Source organism: Mytilus californianus, unplaced genomic scaffold (genome assembly GCF_021869535.1).
Source record: "Mytilus californianus isolate M0D057914Y unplaced genomic scaffold, xbMytCali1.0.p SCAF_13, whole genome shotgun sequence".
In the NCBI taxonomy this organism is placed as follows: Eukaryota; Metazoa; Mollusca; class Bivalvia; order Mytilida; family Mytilidae; genus Mytilus; species Mytilus californianus.
This window is the reverse complement of record NW_026262615.1, coordinates 35,499,368-35,516,084: the sequence shown is the minus strand read 5'-3', so window position 1 is coordinate 35,516,084 and position 16,717 is coordinate 35,499,368. Positions and strand designations below refer to the sequence as shown.

At 31.7% G+C, this 16,717-nt stretch overlaps 1 protein-coding gene across 8 annotated transcripts in view; it reads right to left on the bottom strand.

The window, feature by feature from the left end:
- Positions 1–16,717, bottom strand: part of LOC127723549 (uncharacterized) — a 180,844-nt gene that overhangs the window by 68,890 nt on the left and 95,237 nt on the right. The window contains exons 1-4 of one of the 8 annotated variants that reach the window (XM_052230206.1): positions 6,533–6,943; positions 6,144–6,235; positions 4,894–5,099; positions 125–2,466 (exon numbers count right to left, since the gene is read on the bottom strand). The exons of 4 other annotated variants lie outside the window; for them this stretch is intronic. In XM_052230206.1, coding sequence (XP_052086166.1) covers positions 1,469–2,466; positions 4,894–5,098 — 1,203 coding nt within the window. In that variant the 5' untranslated portion in view covers position 5,099; positions 6,144–6,235; positions 6,533–6,943 and the 3' untranslated portion in view covers positions 125–1,468. Of the gene's footprint in view, positions 1–124; positions 2,467–4,893; positions 5,100–6,143; positions 6,303–6,532; positions 6,944–11,077; positions 11,159–16,717 lie in introns of those variants that run through there. 3 more of the 8 variants (XM_052230208.1, XM_052230207.1, XM_052230215.1) reach the window with 3 other exon arrangements.

Genomic DNA, 16,717 nt, shown 5'->3' with positions numbered 1-16,717 from the left:
GATTTTATGCTATCTTCCTACAACCGTAACAAACCATCTGATATGATGTAAGTGTCAGAATTCGACGAAAAGTTCTTTTTGATATCGTATGGGCAATGTATAAATGAATGGAGAAACTAGAAAGTAAATTGTAAAATTTTTACTTATTCGTAAAAAATTCTTTCATATCAAAATACACAATATATATACATCTGTACAACACGATAATAATGAATGAAAATACATAAAAACACTAATAACATATTACATAACATATTACATAATACAATAGCTTGGCCTATAAAAGGGGTCAACTAAGCCAAGCCAAAAATGTCATAGTTAGACAAAACAACAAATTTCTAAGTTAAGAAAAGGAGTTGAAAAAAGGGGATGGAGGGAGGGAAAATTGATAAAATCCCAAATAAAATCTTGTTTACATAAATATCGATCGTGTTGATTATCAAGAATGTGTAAAACTGTGACGTGTAGTGTAAATACTGCAACACAAGATCTAGTGCAGGGGCTCCCCAAAGGGAAAGGCGAAAATTAAATTAGAATAAAACTAAAGATTTCCGTCATCTGCATAAAATAAGTTATTAAAATAACTTGCCTTTATGCTATCTTCCTACAACCGTAACAAACCATCTGATATGATGTAAGTGTCAGAATTCGACGAAAAGTTCTTTTTGATATCGTATGGGCAATGTATAAATGAATGGAGAAACTAGAAAGTAAATTGCAAAATTTTTACTTATTCGTAAAAAATTCTTTCATATCAAAATACACAATATATATACATCTGTACAACACGATAACAATGAATGAAAATACATAAAAACACTAATAACATATTACATAACATATTACATAATACAATAGCTTGGCCTATAAAAGGGGTCAACTAAGCCACCAGGAAAGATGCAATAAAATAAATCTTTCCTACCCCACAAAGGCCAAGCACTTGGCAGAAAATAAAGCTTTGAGCTTAATGCCTGATCATAATTAGTTCCAATTGAACAATACAAGTATAAATACAATACCGGCCCAAGCAAGTACTGTTATGTTAACAGACAAAGTCCTTGTAAGCAAATAATGACAATACAAACTTCCACAACAATCTATCGTGCATAACTAAATAGATATTAGAGCCACAAACAAACATCTATGTATTAATTTTAATGTATGCATTATAGTTAAGTATGCATAAATATAGCATGCAATTGGCATTGAAAACTTAACGGCCCAAGCAGTTAAGTATTGTTAAAATAACATAGCTTCATGCGTTGAAACCTTTTATCTTTTATAATTGCTATTGCATAAAATGATATGTTTATTATATGATGACACACTAACTGGAGATTTACAAAAAATAAAATTCGTATTGATTGCCAATTACCGGCCCAAGCAAGTAACGCAGAGATGCTGAAAAATTTGTATATATTCCTATAAAAATAATTGTACCGGCCCAAGCAGGTACCAAAAATGCCTATCAATTTAAATGGGATCTTATGTATTTTTGAAATGCGTTAGACTTCCAACGTCCCATAGAGCGTATTTGTGAATCGGATAAGCCTCTCTCGGCAGCATCAGTTGCTGCTCCTATGCGGAAACTGTGTCCTTTGTATCTCGAACTATCCAGACCACAAGATGCTAGGCATTTATGTAAAATTCTGTCAAAGTCTGGACGATGTAATGGAGTGGCATCAACAGAACAAAACAATGGTTCTGTGGGTACGGAATAGGGTCTCACTTTAAGGTACTCAACCATAGCTACGACTGCTGATTCCATTGCGGTACCATGTGAAAACGAAATAGTCTTTGGCATTCCTCTAACGTTATGCTTAAATTTTCGGAAGCAAACCTGAACTTCTGCAGCTTTGCCCTGTACATAAGACAATGAAACATCGTGCAATAGCAGAACATTATCATTTGGGGCATTTTTTGTTGTCACCAACTCTCCAACTCTAGAGAAAGTTGAAAAAGCAAATAAGAAAATTGCCTTGAACAAAATTTGATCATATGTACACTTGATAACTAATGTTATACTGTGTAACAACTTGTTTAAAATAGGAATTGTAATTGGGAGACGGCTATCAAATGTTTTTGATAATCTATATGTGCCTTTAACTAATTTTTCAACTAAAAACGACCGAGTGTTGTCAGGCATTGACATCATTTTGTGCACATAGGCTATGGCGGATAGATATGTTGAAATTGTACTAGGAGCATATGATTTTTTAAACATGTAGGCAATGAATAATGAAATTGTAGCTACAGATATTGGTGGCTGCAGACTTTGGTTCATTATTTCTGTACAGAAAGAGTCAAAAGTTTTCCATGCGCGGCTGTAAGTAGCTTGAGTTGATGGAGCTAGAGCTGCATTTGCTAAGATTGTAACGTACTCCAAAAGTTCTGTGGCTGGAATTGATGTGGAACTAAGCACGGTTTGGGTTGAGCAGCTGGGGCTATTTTCAAAAACTGTTCTACCTGTAAACGAGAAAGGCAATCTGCAAAAATATTCTTCTTTCCGGGTATATGCTTTGCTTTAAATAATATGTTAATCTGCAAACATCTTAAAACCATGTATCTAACCATTTTCATTGCTTGACCATCAGATGTTGACTGTTTATTAATCACAGAAACCAGTGCTTCATTGTCAGTGAATAATAGTATAGAGTGATTTCTCCACAATGGCCCCCATAACTCAATTGCTAAGATGATAGGGTAAAACTCCAAGGTCATTATATTGATGTTTTTCCAGTTTTCTGGGAATGGACCATAAAACCATTTTGACCTGTATATGCCTGCATAGCCTTTAGATTGTGCAGCGTCAGTGTGAAGTTCCAATGCATAACTTGACATGAAACTTTCATTTAAAAACATTGATTTCCCATTAAAAGAATCTAAAAACTGAAGCCATATTCTCATGTCATCTTTTGTCTCCAGATTTAGATAAACGTGAGTTTGAGAATCAGATACAGTCATTGTTAAATTAATCATCCTTCTCAAAATGCACGTCCTGGTTGAATAACAGAACAAGCAAAATTCAAGACTCCAATAAGTGATTGCAGTTCTTTTAATGTACAACATTTCATATGTAAGAACTTTTCCAGAAGATATCGACATTTTGTAATCTTATCCAGTGGCAAACGAGCTTCTTGTTTAATTACGTCCAATGTTATGCCCACAAAATCCATAGTTTGAGAGGGGAGTTCAGTCTTTTCTGCTGATAAGGGTACCCCCAAGTCTTCACATAAATTGATGAACGCCTTGAGTTTGGAGATTGCATCCTCTTTCGATTTCTCAATGATCAGAAAATCATCCAAAATATGCACCATTGAAGTGATACATAATTTCGTCAGTGCTATCCATTCTAAAGCAGTACTGAACTCTTCAAATATTTTACAACTGGTCCGACATCCCATTGGGAGGCAACAATCATAGTAGAACTTATTATTCCATTTAAAACCTAATAATTCATAATCTGTCGGATTAACTGGAAGGATTCTAAAGGCCGATCTTACGTCGGTTTTGGATAGGAAAACTTGATAATTGCGGCTACGCAGTTGTTTAATTTTATTAATGGCTTCATTAATGCCTGCATAATGTACTGCAGCAGATTCGTCGGAAATACCAGCATTAACCGAATTAGATTTTTTGTCTGGGTACGACAAGTGATGAATTAATCGCCAAGCTGATTTAGACTTTTTGGGTACAAGACCTAATGGTGAAACCCTCAAATTTAAAAAAGGTTTTTCTAAATAGGGGCCCATAACTCTTTGACAATTAACCTGTTTGTTAATTTTTTCTTGTACTATTAGATGATTGCTTTTAGCTGATTTAAGGTTAGAGCATTTAAACTGTGATCTAGGCCCATTATGTTCCAATCGAAAACCATATTTAAAACCGTTTAAAAGATAAAGTGATTTTTCTGAGTCATAACCTTGCAAATGAAATTTCAATCTATCGGTCTTAATAGGAGTAGGTAATTTACATTTGTTTAGTTTTGGTGGCGGCAGCTGCAGGTCGTTGTATATGAGCTGTGGTTTCAAAATTTTTTCTGGATGGCCCATTGTCATTTGATCTGTTTGTTGTTTTATTCCTGTAGCATTGGGACATAGAATGACCTTTGAAACAGATACTGCAGATATGGGAGTATCCACAAGTTAATTCACAAATTCGCCCCTCATTATATCTGTGGCATGTTTTACGAGGGGCGCTGTTTGAAAAGGGCTTTGCATTGTTGTATGTGTGAGTCCTTTTCATCGGGTTTGGATTATTAACTTTAGGAATAAATCTATTAAGGGACCTCGTATGTAAAATTTGATCAACATAACTCCAAGAAAGTGTGTCATCATTTTGCATTGATTGTCTAAAATTAACATCGTAAAAATACCAATCGCCACCATCCTTTTGAATTTGTCGAATCAAATCCATATATATGGCTAAATCCTCTGCTAAAGTAGGGTGAGTGGGGTTAAACTTCCTGAGTACGGAAGAGAAAATGCTAAATGCATCTGTCCAACTTTCAATGCTAACAAATTTCTTTTTTTTTTCCAGATGTCAGGCCCACCCTCTTATTCTGAACAGCTAAATGAAAATCTAGTTCAGCAGGATGGTGGTCAACTAGGATGTCTGACATATCAATAAACTCCTTATTTTTAATTTTTTCTTGGAGTTTAGAATTTATTTTATTATACAACGGTCTACCTATTGGTTTATAGGTTGCTGTACCATGGTGAACCTGATTAAAACCTGCAACCAAGCTTTGTGCAGGAATTTGAACCATATTTTGAGTATTGTGAGTGCCAAAACTAGACACGTTTTCTCTAGAATAGCTAGAAGTTTGTGTGTGGTGTGACAAACTGTGTGTGGGTTCACCTGTACTTGCACTGTTAGGTAATGATAAATCACCTTCATGTACGAGGACATCCATCTCAACAGGTTGGGGTCTCGTCGGACGAGGTTGCGGCAATATGCCATTCTCCTTCAAGTTCTCCAGCACTTTGGCAGTCACAGCTGCCGAGATTGCCTCTGTCATTGCATTCTCTGGGGTTTGGGTGTGGTCTTTTTTCTGCCTTTTAGATTGCCTCTCACTAGGCTTCCTTTTAGGATGCATCCTGTTAATATACAAGATACTATCAATATAAATGAGCTCAATAATTATATAACTTTAATGAAAATAAAGTGTTTGTCTATATAAAGATTTATTGAAACACATAGTCTTTGATAAATCACATGGTTTAACATTACCATGCAAATACCATACTGACCAAACACTTGGTCTGTAATTAATTTTCAATGACCAAAACTTGTACCATAAATTACATCTTTTGACCAAATCCATGTTTTAATAAACTCATTTGGCCAATATAGGCATATACATAATCTATCATGAATTTCCATTGACCAAATTTACATGGTCTATTACTATTGACCAAATCCATGGCCTATAATTAAAATCATTTGACTATATCCATGATCTATATAATCAAGTTGTACTGACCAAATTCATGGTCTATAAATTACTGCTATTGACCAAAACCATGGTCTCGACCAAATATATGGTCTATAATTATTTACATGATCTATAATCAATTTCTATTGACCAAATACATGGTCTAAAAATAACAGTTATTGACCAAAACCATGGTCACGACCAAATACATGGTCTATAATAATATACATGATCTATAATCAATTTCTAATGACCAAATACATGGTCTAAAAATAACAGTTATTGGCCAAAACCATGGCCACGACCAAATACATGGTCTATAATAATATATATGATCTATAATCAATTTCTATTGACCAAATACATCGTCTATGAAAAACAGTTATTGACCAAAACCATGGTCACGACCAAATACATGGTCTATAAATAATATTTATTGATTGAGTCTATTGTCTATAATCAACATCCATACAATAATGACCAAGTATATGGTCCAGGTACAAATTAATATATGATTTTACACATGTATGTCATATTCTGATGACTAAAATACATACTTAATTGGTGGTCTTAATATAAGTATGTATAAATCAAAGATAGACTTATTATACAAATATTTAAAACGAGTTCATCCAATAAGCATGATTAGTGTTGTTTACTAAATGTTCGAGTTCATTCAAGCTTATTATTAAAATGTAATGTTTACCTGATGTGACACAATTAAAGGTGAGACAGCTTCTTCACAATATTTACAAACAATATACAAACGTGTACTGTAGTATAAAAAACTCTCAAAAACTGAAAATATAGAAACTAGAAAAATATTAACATATTAATATCATGAAAAAATACATGTAACAATTATCCATTCTTAAAAAACAGATTTTCTAAATAAACATTTACCTAAAAAAAAAATCTTTTTAAAATGCATCTGTTATTAAATTCAACAAGTTATATACATGCACAATTTTACGTGGATGTAAAATATTTTAGAAAGTACATTTAAAATACAACGTATACAGTTTGTATGACAACATTCACAACTTATCATTTTTGTCATTATTCTCTGTTCATGCAAATAATTAGTAAACTAACCTCAACAAGCATATTAGATGAAAAGAAACAACTATTCTACACTATGACTCTATAGCATGCAAAATGGCCAGACGTAAACTTCTATAATATTTTTGCATTCCCAATGCAGACAAATGTACTCCGTCGGAAGCAAAGATTTGCAATGGGCTATTCATCAGCCTTAAATGTTTCCAAAACAGCTTCTTGTCATCTTCCAGGATGGGTAACATCTGATTAACTATCCTTCTCTTGTTCTCATACTGCTCTGCTGTAATGTACCAAGGTTGAGTCCTCGTAAAAAGTTCACATACAACAATCTTATTTACAAAGCTGTAATGTAATTGAAAATCAGACATCAAATCCACAATTTTACATGCTAATGTCTCTGGTTTCAAACCTGGATCACATAAATCATTTCCTCCTATCTGTAAAATAATTCTGAGGGCTGAAAATTCTGAATGTGAGCATTTAAATCTTCATTGTTTTGCAGTCTGTCAACTGTACCTCCTCTAATACCATAACAACTCACGCTGCATTGAGCTAAATTAAAGTCCGGTGATAACTTCGGGTCGTATGTTAATGCTTGCGTTAGACGAGAAATAAAGCTGTGTCCTAATATCAAAACTTTCGGACCTGGCGTAATTTGAATATCCATTTTCACTCTTTTGACAATGTCAATATTTAGAACGACGAAGTATAACTGTAACTCTTTAACGAATCTTCCTCCAATGAAGGTGCACCTCAAAACAACTTCCAACAAAGTTTGTAATAATTCCGTAAATGGATAGATATTGGAAGTGAACAATAAACGCTGTATAAGAAAGTGTTCAAATAAATAGAAATTCAGTTTATGCAATTAACGGATAGAAAAATCTTCAAATGCATTTGATATGCATAAGATTGCAATGTAATGTTCGTACACAATAAAATTCCAAGATGGCGATGAAGCTCAGCTTCCCTGATCAATATTTCATTTACATCAACAACAATAATAAGTTAAAACGACTGCAACTATAAACATTACCTGTTAGTTCTCCAAAAATAAAGAATTATATAAATTGTCTAAATGTCCAAATAACTGTTAAAAAATTGATAAAATCCCAAATAAAATCTTGTTTACATAAATATCGATCGTGTTGATTATCAAGAATGTGTAGTGCAGGGGCTCCCCAAAGGGAAAGGCGAAAATTAAATTAGAATAAAACTAAAGATTTCCGTCATCTGCATAAAATAAGTTATTAAAATAACTTGCCTTTATAGTTCTTAAATACAAAATGCATTTCACTTTTATATATCTAGTGGATGCATGGCTTTAAAACTTTTTAAACTGCATACGTTAGTCTGTACTCAAAGTAGTTTTTAAGGTATACATAAAACCATTGTTTGTCCATTTGTTATGATAAACCTTACCAACAATAGGTCACGATAAGGATTTTAATAATGAGCAAACCACAATACCATAAAGCAAACTGAGTTAAAAGGCGTTATAATTTTCGCATGCCTCTTCTGATCATCTACAAAATATGTACTATGCTTACTCATTTGTCTTCCAGTGTAATATTAAGCAGATATCATACAATAAAAAATAGAGAAAAGTGTGCCTTAAACAGTGTGTTGTTTGTTATTTAATTGTTTAGAACTTCTTCTCCTTTAAATTATAATAAAGCATTTTTATTTTGTACAATGGAGATGTTTGTTTCGTATGTTGCTATTTTTACGATACTATTGAATTTAGAACAACATGTTCGGGGAACTAAAATGATTAATACGGCGTTTTCAGTAATTTTGTTTATATATATATTGTTGTTTATAATCTTAATACATTATTACGAGATATATATTTAGTTGACGTTAATGAAATTACAATAAAGGTACTATTAAATATTTGCTGTATGTCTTATGTGTCAAGTGGCAAATGTTCCATTTATATCGGTTATGTTAATTACGTAATTAATCGTGAAGTTCAATGCAATTCTAAAGTAATATTTCACTGAGTTAAAAGAATGACAGAGAAATAGGCTGATGATTGTGAGGTATTTACATTATATATACTTTACTCTGATAAACCGCTGTAAATACAAAGGTACACATAAGAACATATACATTAAACAATATTCCAAACTTTACGGTAGATATGGTGATGATACAATACAATAAAAATACATTAATATGTCTTCATGTTAAAAAGTGAAGTGTATATTAAACGGATGACCTTAACATATGACATAACTCGAACAGAATTGCAAAAATTTTAGATGTATTCATAATTTCCCTGGACTTAAGAATATTACAAAGGTTTGTGAATTTTTTTATCGAAGTATCTATATCTTTTTGTTGTTAAAAGTTGCATTTGAGGAAATAATGGTATTCACCACCATTATCACAATTCAAAATAACCTTCAGTTGCACGGAATGGCATGTCCCCTTAGTATTTCAAGCCTATATTTTGAACTCTCGTCGAACATTTCCATTCGGCTTTGAAAAGAAAGCAGTACAATTTATGTTACATGAAATGTTCTATGTATAAAGTGGTATAAGGAAACATATTTATTTCATTGCAATATAGTCTTTTAGAAAAACAAATCTTTGAAGTATATTTGATTTATTAAACAATGTGAGTTTGTTAAGAAACCCTTATTCTAAAAATTTAGTCGTCATGATATGAAAAGTTATAAATTATTCGATTAAAAATGTTTATCTTATTATCATTTAAGTCCTTGATTCGTATACGTGTAATTGAGGTATCATTTATGGTTTGTCGTAATAAGAAAAACCAATGAAGAATTACGGGGACATGCCATCACTTTGTTCATGTTTCACCCAATAGAATATTGTTAAGATCCTGTGATTTAATATTGAACCTTAAACTCATCCAAATTATTGAACTTCTTTTTGATTGAATCGACATGACTAAAATTAGGACCGCGGTGAGGACCTAAGTTTGAAGAGATAAATAAACATAACTTTGAACATGACCATTCGCTCGTAACAGAATCAAGACACAGGACAGTTCATGTATGAACGTCACTATACGTTTATCACTGTATGTTATCTGTCAACTTGTATCTGTATAGAAGCATGGTCGATTGCATGATTATATAAAATAACATTTTGTTGCTGAAATTACAAATATTCGATCACACCCAGATTAGTTAACAGTAAAACATACCTGAAATATTATCCTGGTTGAACCGTATTCTGTTTCTTAAGTTATTCTACATCCAGTATTTATCAAACAAACAAACCAACAAAAAACACAAAAATGATTCATTCACATAAGCTGCACAAATACAGTTTTTTTCTATATCTGAAACGCCACTTAGAGACACAAATTATACATATCTTTTCATTCCCAATATAAAAAGACGTGCTTATCAAAACACATAAAAATGAATCTGGTAAAACTTTACTTACTTCATAGTGCTGATAGAGTTTAGAGTATTGATAATAACTACTCCATTTATAGTGTAAATGATGAGCTTGAAAGTTGAATGTTTGTCTGTGTATTATTAAGTACTACATTAGTGACCTTTTCAAAGGAAAACTATTTGAAAATTGAATAAAATATTATTCAGAATTTTAAAGCTTGAAATTCAATGTATTGTGTATTTCAAATAAGCAAAAATCCAGGTGAAGGTCTATACCTGTGAAATAATTGGCACCGGCCCTACCGAACAGTTATTCGAATGTTCTTTCTAAAAGAAAACAGTCGCCAAAAAGTAGATTTTATTCTAAAACTTGCAATTGAAGTCTTTAAATCTGCGATCCAGAAAACTGAAGAAGAATGAAAGGGTGATTGAAAAAACACAGAGCACTTGGGACGTCTGTTTCAGTTTTTTTTAAATGAACTACAACTGAATTCCTTCTGTAAAATTTATAATTTATTATAAAAAAAATCATTAAAAAAAATAAACAAACATTAAACAAGCAAAAAAACAGTGTGACTAATTTTTAGATTTCCCAAGCTGACCAGATTTTTACAATAATTATAAAACAAACAAAAATTACATCGTCCTTGGAGTGCGATTATTCCTATCAGCAATCTACTGACGGTTTGGGTCGATGAATTCTGTTTAATTGCTATGCTGTGTACAGTTTATCTCTGTTAACTATACATGTAGCTTTCGCCAAAAAATGACAAAATAGTTTAATCGTCATAGATTGCAATTTAGGGGATAACATGATGATTTTGGTAATTTACCTTGTTTTTATATCTTACTTAGTTGATAATTTTTTGCACTATTTCATTCGTCATCCACACGAATAAACGAACTTACTATAATTTCTATTGTGTTACATTTGATGCGCCCAAACACATCAAATACAATACAATTGTCATATTTCTGACTTGCTACAGCCATTTTCTTATGTACACAATGGTTTGCAATGCATAAAATATCAACAATATAGAATTAAATGAGTATAAACGAAAGTAAACAACAATAGTTAAAATTCACTGATGCATTATTTTCAGCTTCTAGTTAATTAACATATATGTTATTCACCCTAACGGAACACAAATAACATAATGATCAATCATAAACAATAAAATTTAAATGTACTTACAATGCAACGGTGAAATATTTCAAACTCTTACATAAATATCCGTGTTAAGTAACTTCATTACACTTCCGAAATTTATATTCTTTAAAAAGATCACTCGAAGGAAAGATAACTCAAAAACAGAATAGAATGTCAATAAACTCTTCTCCTTGCTTACATCGCAAACGTTGATCACAGAGACATATTATTTCTTGCCTTGAATTTAATTAAACGAATTGATGTTGTATGTATAATAGTACACAGCAAAACAACCATTATTCAAAAATACAAGAAAGGTGTCATTAAGGTGAAAAGACATTTTTGGAGTTTGATTTTTGTTATTGTGATACGATCTCTTGGATAGGGTGCAATTAAGATTATTTAATTGTATCAATGATTCAAATATTTATCATATTTGACAAATTCTGCGAATGGCACTTGTCAGAAAAAAGTTTTGCGTGTTTCAAGTAAAAAGAATAGTTTTTAATATTAAAAACAATGCCATCGTTATATAACATTCATACCTTTAAATACGTTTCTTTCAATATAACCAGACAAATGTATATATAGAGTTCACGTGAATGAACCCTGGTTTAATACGAAGCTTAGGTTGCTGTATTATCTATATATACCTATTTTCTATCATTTATTTATGTTCACAGTTATCTTTATCTACCTTAAGTTTCAAGACAATTGACAAAAACACGTACAATTCTTTTAACGACATAACGTACTTTTTTTAGTTTCGATTACCAATTTCTATTATACCAATTTATTTCATTTATGCATCGCCCACAAGCTGCTTAAAACGACCCTTCTTGTCGGCCCTACAGTCGCCTATAATAGCTTACATCCATTTCAATTGAACTTTGGTGTGAATAGTCGTCTTATTGGAAATAATACAACATCCCCTATTTTATAATAATTTGTTTGAATAAACAACTAAAGGAATTCGGTGGATGTGCATGATACAATAGTTTTAATAAGTTAAAGCGTCACGTGCTAGTTTCAATAATACTGATGGATTTGGAACAAATAGTCGATGAAACTGAAATGGTTGAGATCGCGTATTCTGTCTTATATAAAAAGTTAAGTAACCATAAATAAAGATCTTCAAGGAAAATTCAAATACAAAAGTCCCTATCGAAATGCAAAGTAAAAGGGTCAAACCAATTAAACGAATGTAAAACAACTGTCATATTCCTGACTTGATACAGACATTTCCTTATATAGAAAAAGGTGATTAAACCTGGTTGTATTCTTGATAAAGAAACTAGGTACCGCAATGCTTTATGGTAACAATGATGATATTAAAGGAGTAGGAAATTTGTCAAGTCCAGCCTGCAGTGATGCAAATGTAATGAGCTTATCTTCTACTATATTAAGGCACACATGCAGTCATGCGCAAACAAATTACCATCGACTTAATGTATAATGTGAAACTGTCATCCAATTCTAGGTCGCCCTCTAGAAGCCTTGATGAGCATCGTTCACATTGTTATCATCCGCTAGAGTTACATTACATTACAACTAACTTTTTTTTCCACTGTCTGTTAATTTTCAAAATGTTTTAGAGGTTATTCACTTGACAAAGGATGCATACATACATTTTCTCCAATACGCAGACTGGTTAGGATATTTTGAGATGTAGCTCTTTTCCGTCTTTTTACACCAGTAAGATCGAAACCTTTACACGATAAAAAGAGTATATTCCTTCCTGTTCAGTTTACCAATAAAGGAATTGATGCAATCAATATCAACAACGTTCTATATTACAAAGGAGGTAACATCTACAATTCCACTTTATTTTCAAAATCAGTCTCTTCCTATTGTATCCTGCAGTTACACTAAAACATTTGCACCTAAAGTATTAAACTATTAGCAATCATTGCAGGACCTTGATATACAATACCTAAAAAAACTGACATGTGACTGTTGGCGAGTAAGCATGATTACATTGATAACAATGAATTTGAACATAAATTTGAATGATATTATTGAATAACAATAACATTTTGTTGGTATTATATTTTACATTAATATTTCAAAATATCTTAACATGCTTAAAGTAAACAAAACAAACAAGTTAAATATTTATTAGATATAAATAATACAAATGTCCTTTTATTAAAGACATAGTACTATATTGACCATAAACACAATTTGAACATTTATTTCATTTTAATCAAAATGTAAACATAAAATCATTTAGATTACAAGGAATTTGGAAAAGTAACTGATCAATTTAAACTACACATATTCAGATTTTTGGCTGATTAATGATTATAATGAATTCTAATAAATTAGTATTCTATTGTGTTATTGTTGGTGTATTAAAGCCACTTTTAGGCGCTACTTTTAGGCAATTTCGTGGCCGCAAATAGTATTTGATAACAACTGATTAATGGTACATTCTACAATAACCACAATCGTGGTATCAGTTAATTGTATAAGCAAAATGATAAAAACAAACTCAATATTTGTTATACACTAAACAAATTACAAATATGTTCAGATTATACATTGTTTGATAAGAAAGGGATTTTCCAGTTTTTTTTATATCTTTGTAACAAGTTTTGAGTTCTTGTATATCCTGTCTTCCTTGTCAAATTTCCACATATGGGTTTCCAGCTTTTAACCGTTTTTTTTTATAGGAGAAGGCATATACCTTGTAAAAAAATTTGCACGAAACAGTTTAGATTTTTTTAATCACGTGGAAATAACCTTTTATAATTTGTCTTTTTCTATGGCCATTCACTGTCAATTTTATCTGGTAAATGCAAACAATATATTAAAGACAAACAAGTCACCGACGACCAAAAACAATCAAAAAGCATAGTATGTTACTAAATATAAAATAAAGGAGTGTGCTTAACCATTAAGACACATTTCTGTAAATACTGTTAATCACTTAACGCAATCAAACTTAATATCTTGAGATGAATGCGTTTATGATTTTTGGTGGAGATCGTGTTGGTCGTTTTTGTTTTTTTCATTTTGAGAGCTGTTTCTCTTTTTGTCAATTTTTCAATGCCTTGACGATGTCAGTTTGGTTTTTGGATCAAGATACCAGTATGGCAAAAATAAATTTAATTGTCAACATTTCATAAGATTTTAAACTAGTGTATTTCTTTGTTTTCAGAAAAACATTTTTCAATCTTGGTCGAAAATGCAAACATTTCTAAGCCATTCCAATTTTTTCAATTTAACAACCAAAATAAAATGTGCTCGGCGTAAATATTCTCTGTCAAGTTAAATGGTCAAAACGAAATCTTTGAATTATTCTAGAATCGATGTTTTATATCCTTATAGACGAAATTACCTCTCTCGCAACTTTTAACGGAAGCTGTCATCCGATGAAAATGGGGTTCTATATGTGTTTTTTTTCATATTGTTACAAAAGAATACTGATGATAATAGACAATCGATAAAGACTTGGTATAATCACATGTATATTGGTATACTATATTTATATAAAAATAAATCAACAAAGTTACCTATTACGACAATAAACAGCAAGCTTGGGTGTATCCTTTACTAAACACATACCTATAAACCCTAATGAGGAAAGCTACGAACACCTTGTTAAAATATAATTCCAACAAATTGTTGGAAACTTGAAACACTGGTGACTTAAATCATTGATACAAGAAAAAGTTATAGATTTGACCCAAATAAATCTAACGATTTCCTGAACATCAAACACTGTTGAAATGATTTCAGACGTTATTTAAAAAAATATTTCAAAAAGACATAAAACATCCTTTTGAATCACCGACTGTTTTTTTTTTAAATAAGAAGGTATGGTAAGGCCTCATACCTCATGATTACAATTTAGTGATCACTGGAGATTAAAAATCTGATACCATCAAGGCTCTGGGGGGTTTTGTAGAGGTTTGAGTTGTTTGAATGCTGATGGTGAAGCTGGTAATTGAAGTAATATATCAGTGGTGCAGGTGAAATTATTATAAATGATATAAGTGTCATAGTGTTAGGATTGATAATTCTATAACTAGCCGTGGTGTTGGTGGCTATGCTATTTTCGTTGCTTTGAACACAAAACATATATAAAACATATACCCGCCTTTCCCCAAGTACTTTGAAAATATCTATATCCATCATTCCATCTTTTCTGCGTTGATTTAATATTGACAAAGCTGTTTCTCTCCAAGTTCTGTCACATTCATCAATCGACATGCCTGTCGAAAAAAATAATCTTTCAAAAAATGAATAGTGTAGCATTACACAGTTTAAAAAGGGAATAAAACAATAACAAGAGACAATTAAATTTGTAGTAAAAATATGAAATTATGATTAAAGGAAAACCAAAGACCATTCACACTTTTCGCATACAACTATGATTAAGCAAGGTAACACAACCGAAAAAATAATCGAAGCTACACTCATATTATCTGGGGAGAGAATAAACAATGCTTTCTTTCTTGATGGCATCCAATTATGATGACGTCTTCTGTAGGAGCGATGTCTTCTACTTTACAATTACGATATGGGATACTTTAATTGATATAAGAAATGCAACAACACCAGAGACAAATACTGCACCAAGGAGTACTTACCATGTCGACACACTCGGTCTCTAAAATGCTACGTTATAGTAATGAAGACATTTAAATAAACCCTTCAGTTATAGGTGTAGTAATGAAGTATGTTAAGCAGTATATTTGGTAAACCAGCAATTTATCCGATGTTTTCCTACTCCAGATTTTTACTGAGTGTAGAATTGGATGACGGGTGATACATTCATATAAAATTCGTTTACCATAGCGTTCCTTTTTTAGGTTAGACATTCCCTCGGTTTTAGTTCGGTACCTTGATTTATATCTCTTTTCAATCGATTTGAACACCAGTAGACTATAATGTGCTATCAACTTAATTAAGCTGAGGCCGTCAGTTAAGACACGATTAACGTAAGCTCATCAATTCTTTGCACAAAACTTATTCAAAAAAGTTATCAGTTTAGTACTGCAATACAATGTGTGAAACTGCTTTTTCTTGGTACTAATTCCACATTGATTTTGTAACTAATAAGTCAGAGTATAACAAAATGAGTTGCAAGACAGAAATTAGTACTTCACTGTTGTACATGCTTTTGATACTTAGATTTTTTCATTGAAAAATTTCATGATTTATGTGTACTGATTGAGATTTGGTCTTAGTAGTCTTGGAAATATGATTTAATATTAGTTGTAAGTGGATTTGAATTCGATTTCTGTAACTGCTAGTACAGGCAGATCTGTATTTTCTAACTTTTGATTTTGCAAGGTCTTTTGGGCTTTACATCGATTTGATGAGTAAACTGATTTTTATATTTTGTTCTTTTGTTGCGCAGTTTCACCACTTTACAAAGTTATGCGGATGGTAGCAACAAAAATTTTTAACCCCTAATAATTATGTATATGATACCCGTATAAGGATCATCTTATTCATAAGTTGTCGTTTGTTACTGCCTCAAATATTTGCTTTTTGTTAATCGTTTATCTCAACATGAATCCGACCGTTATTTTTTCTTTTGAATTTGTTTTAACTCTTTGTCATTGTTATTTGGTATGGGTTTTTGGTCATTGTTGACCTGTAGTCGATAACATCAGCATGAGTTCGGTATCCGGTGAATAGTTCTTTCATTCGCAGTCTCCGTTACTAAGA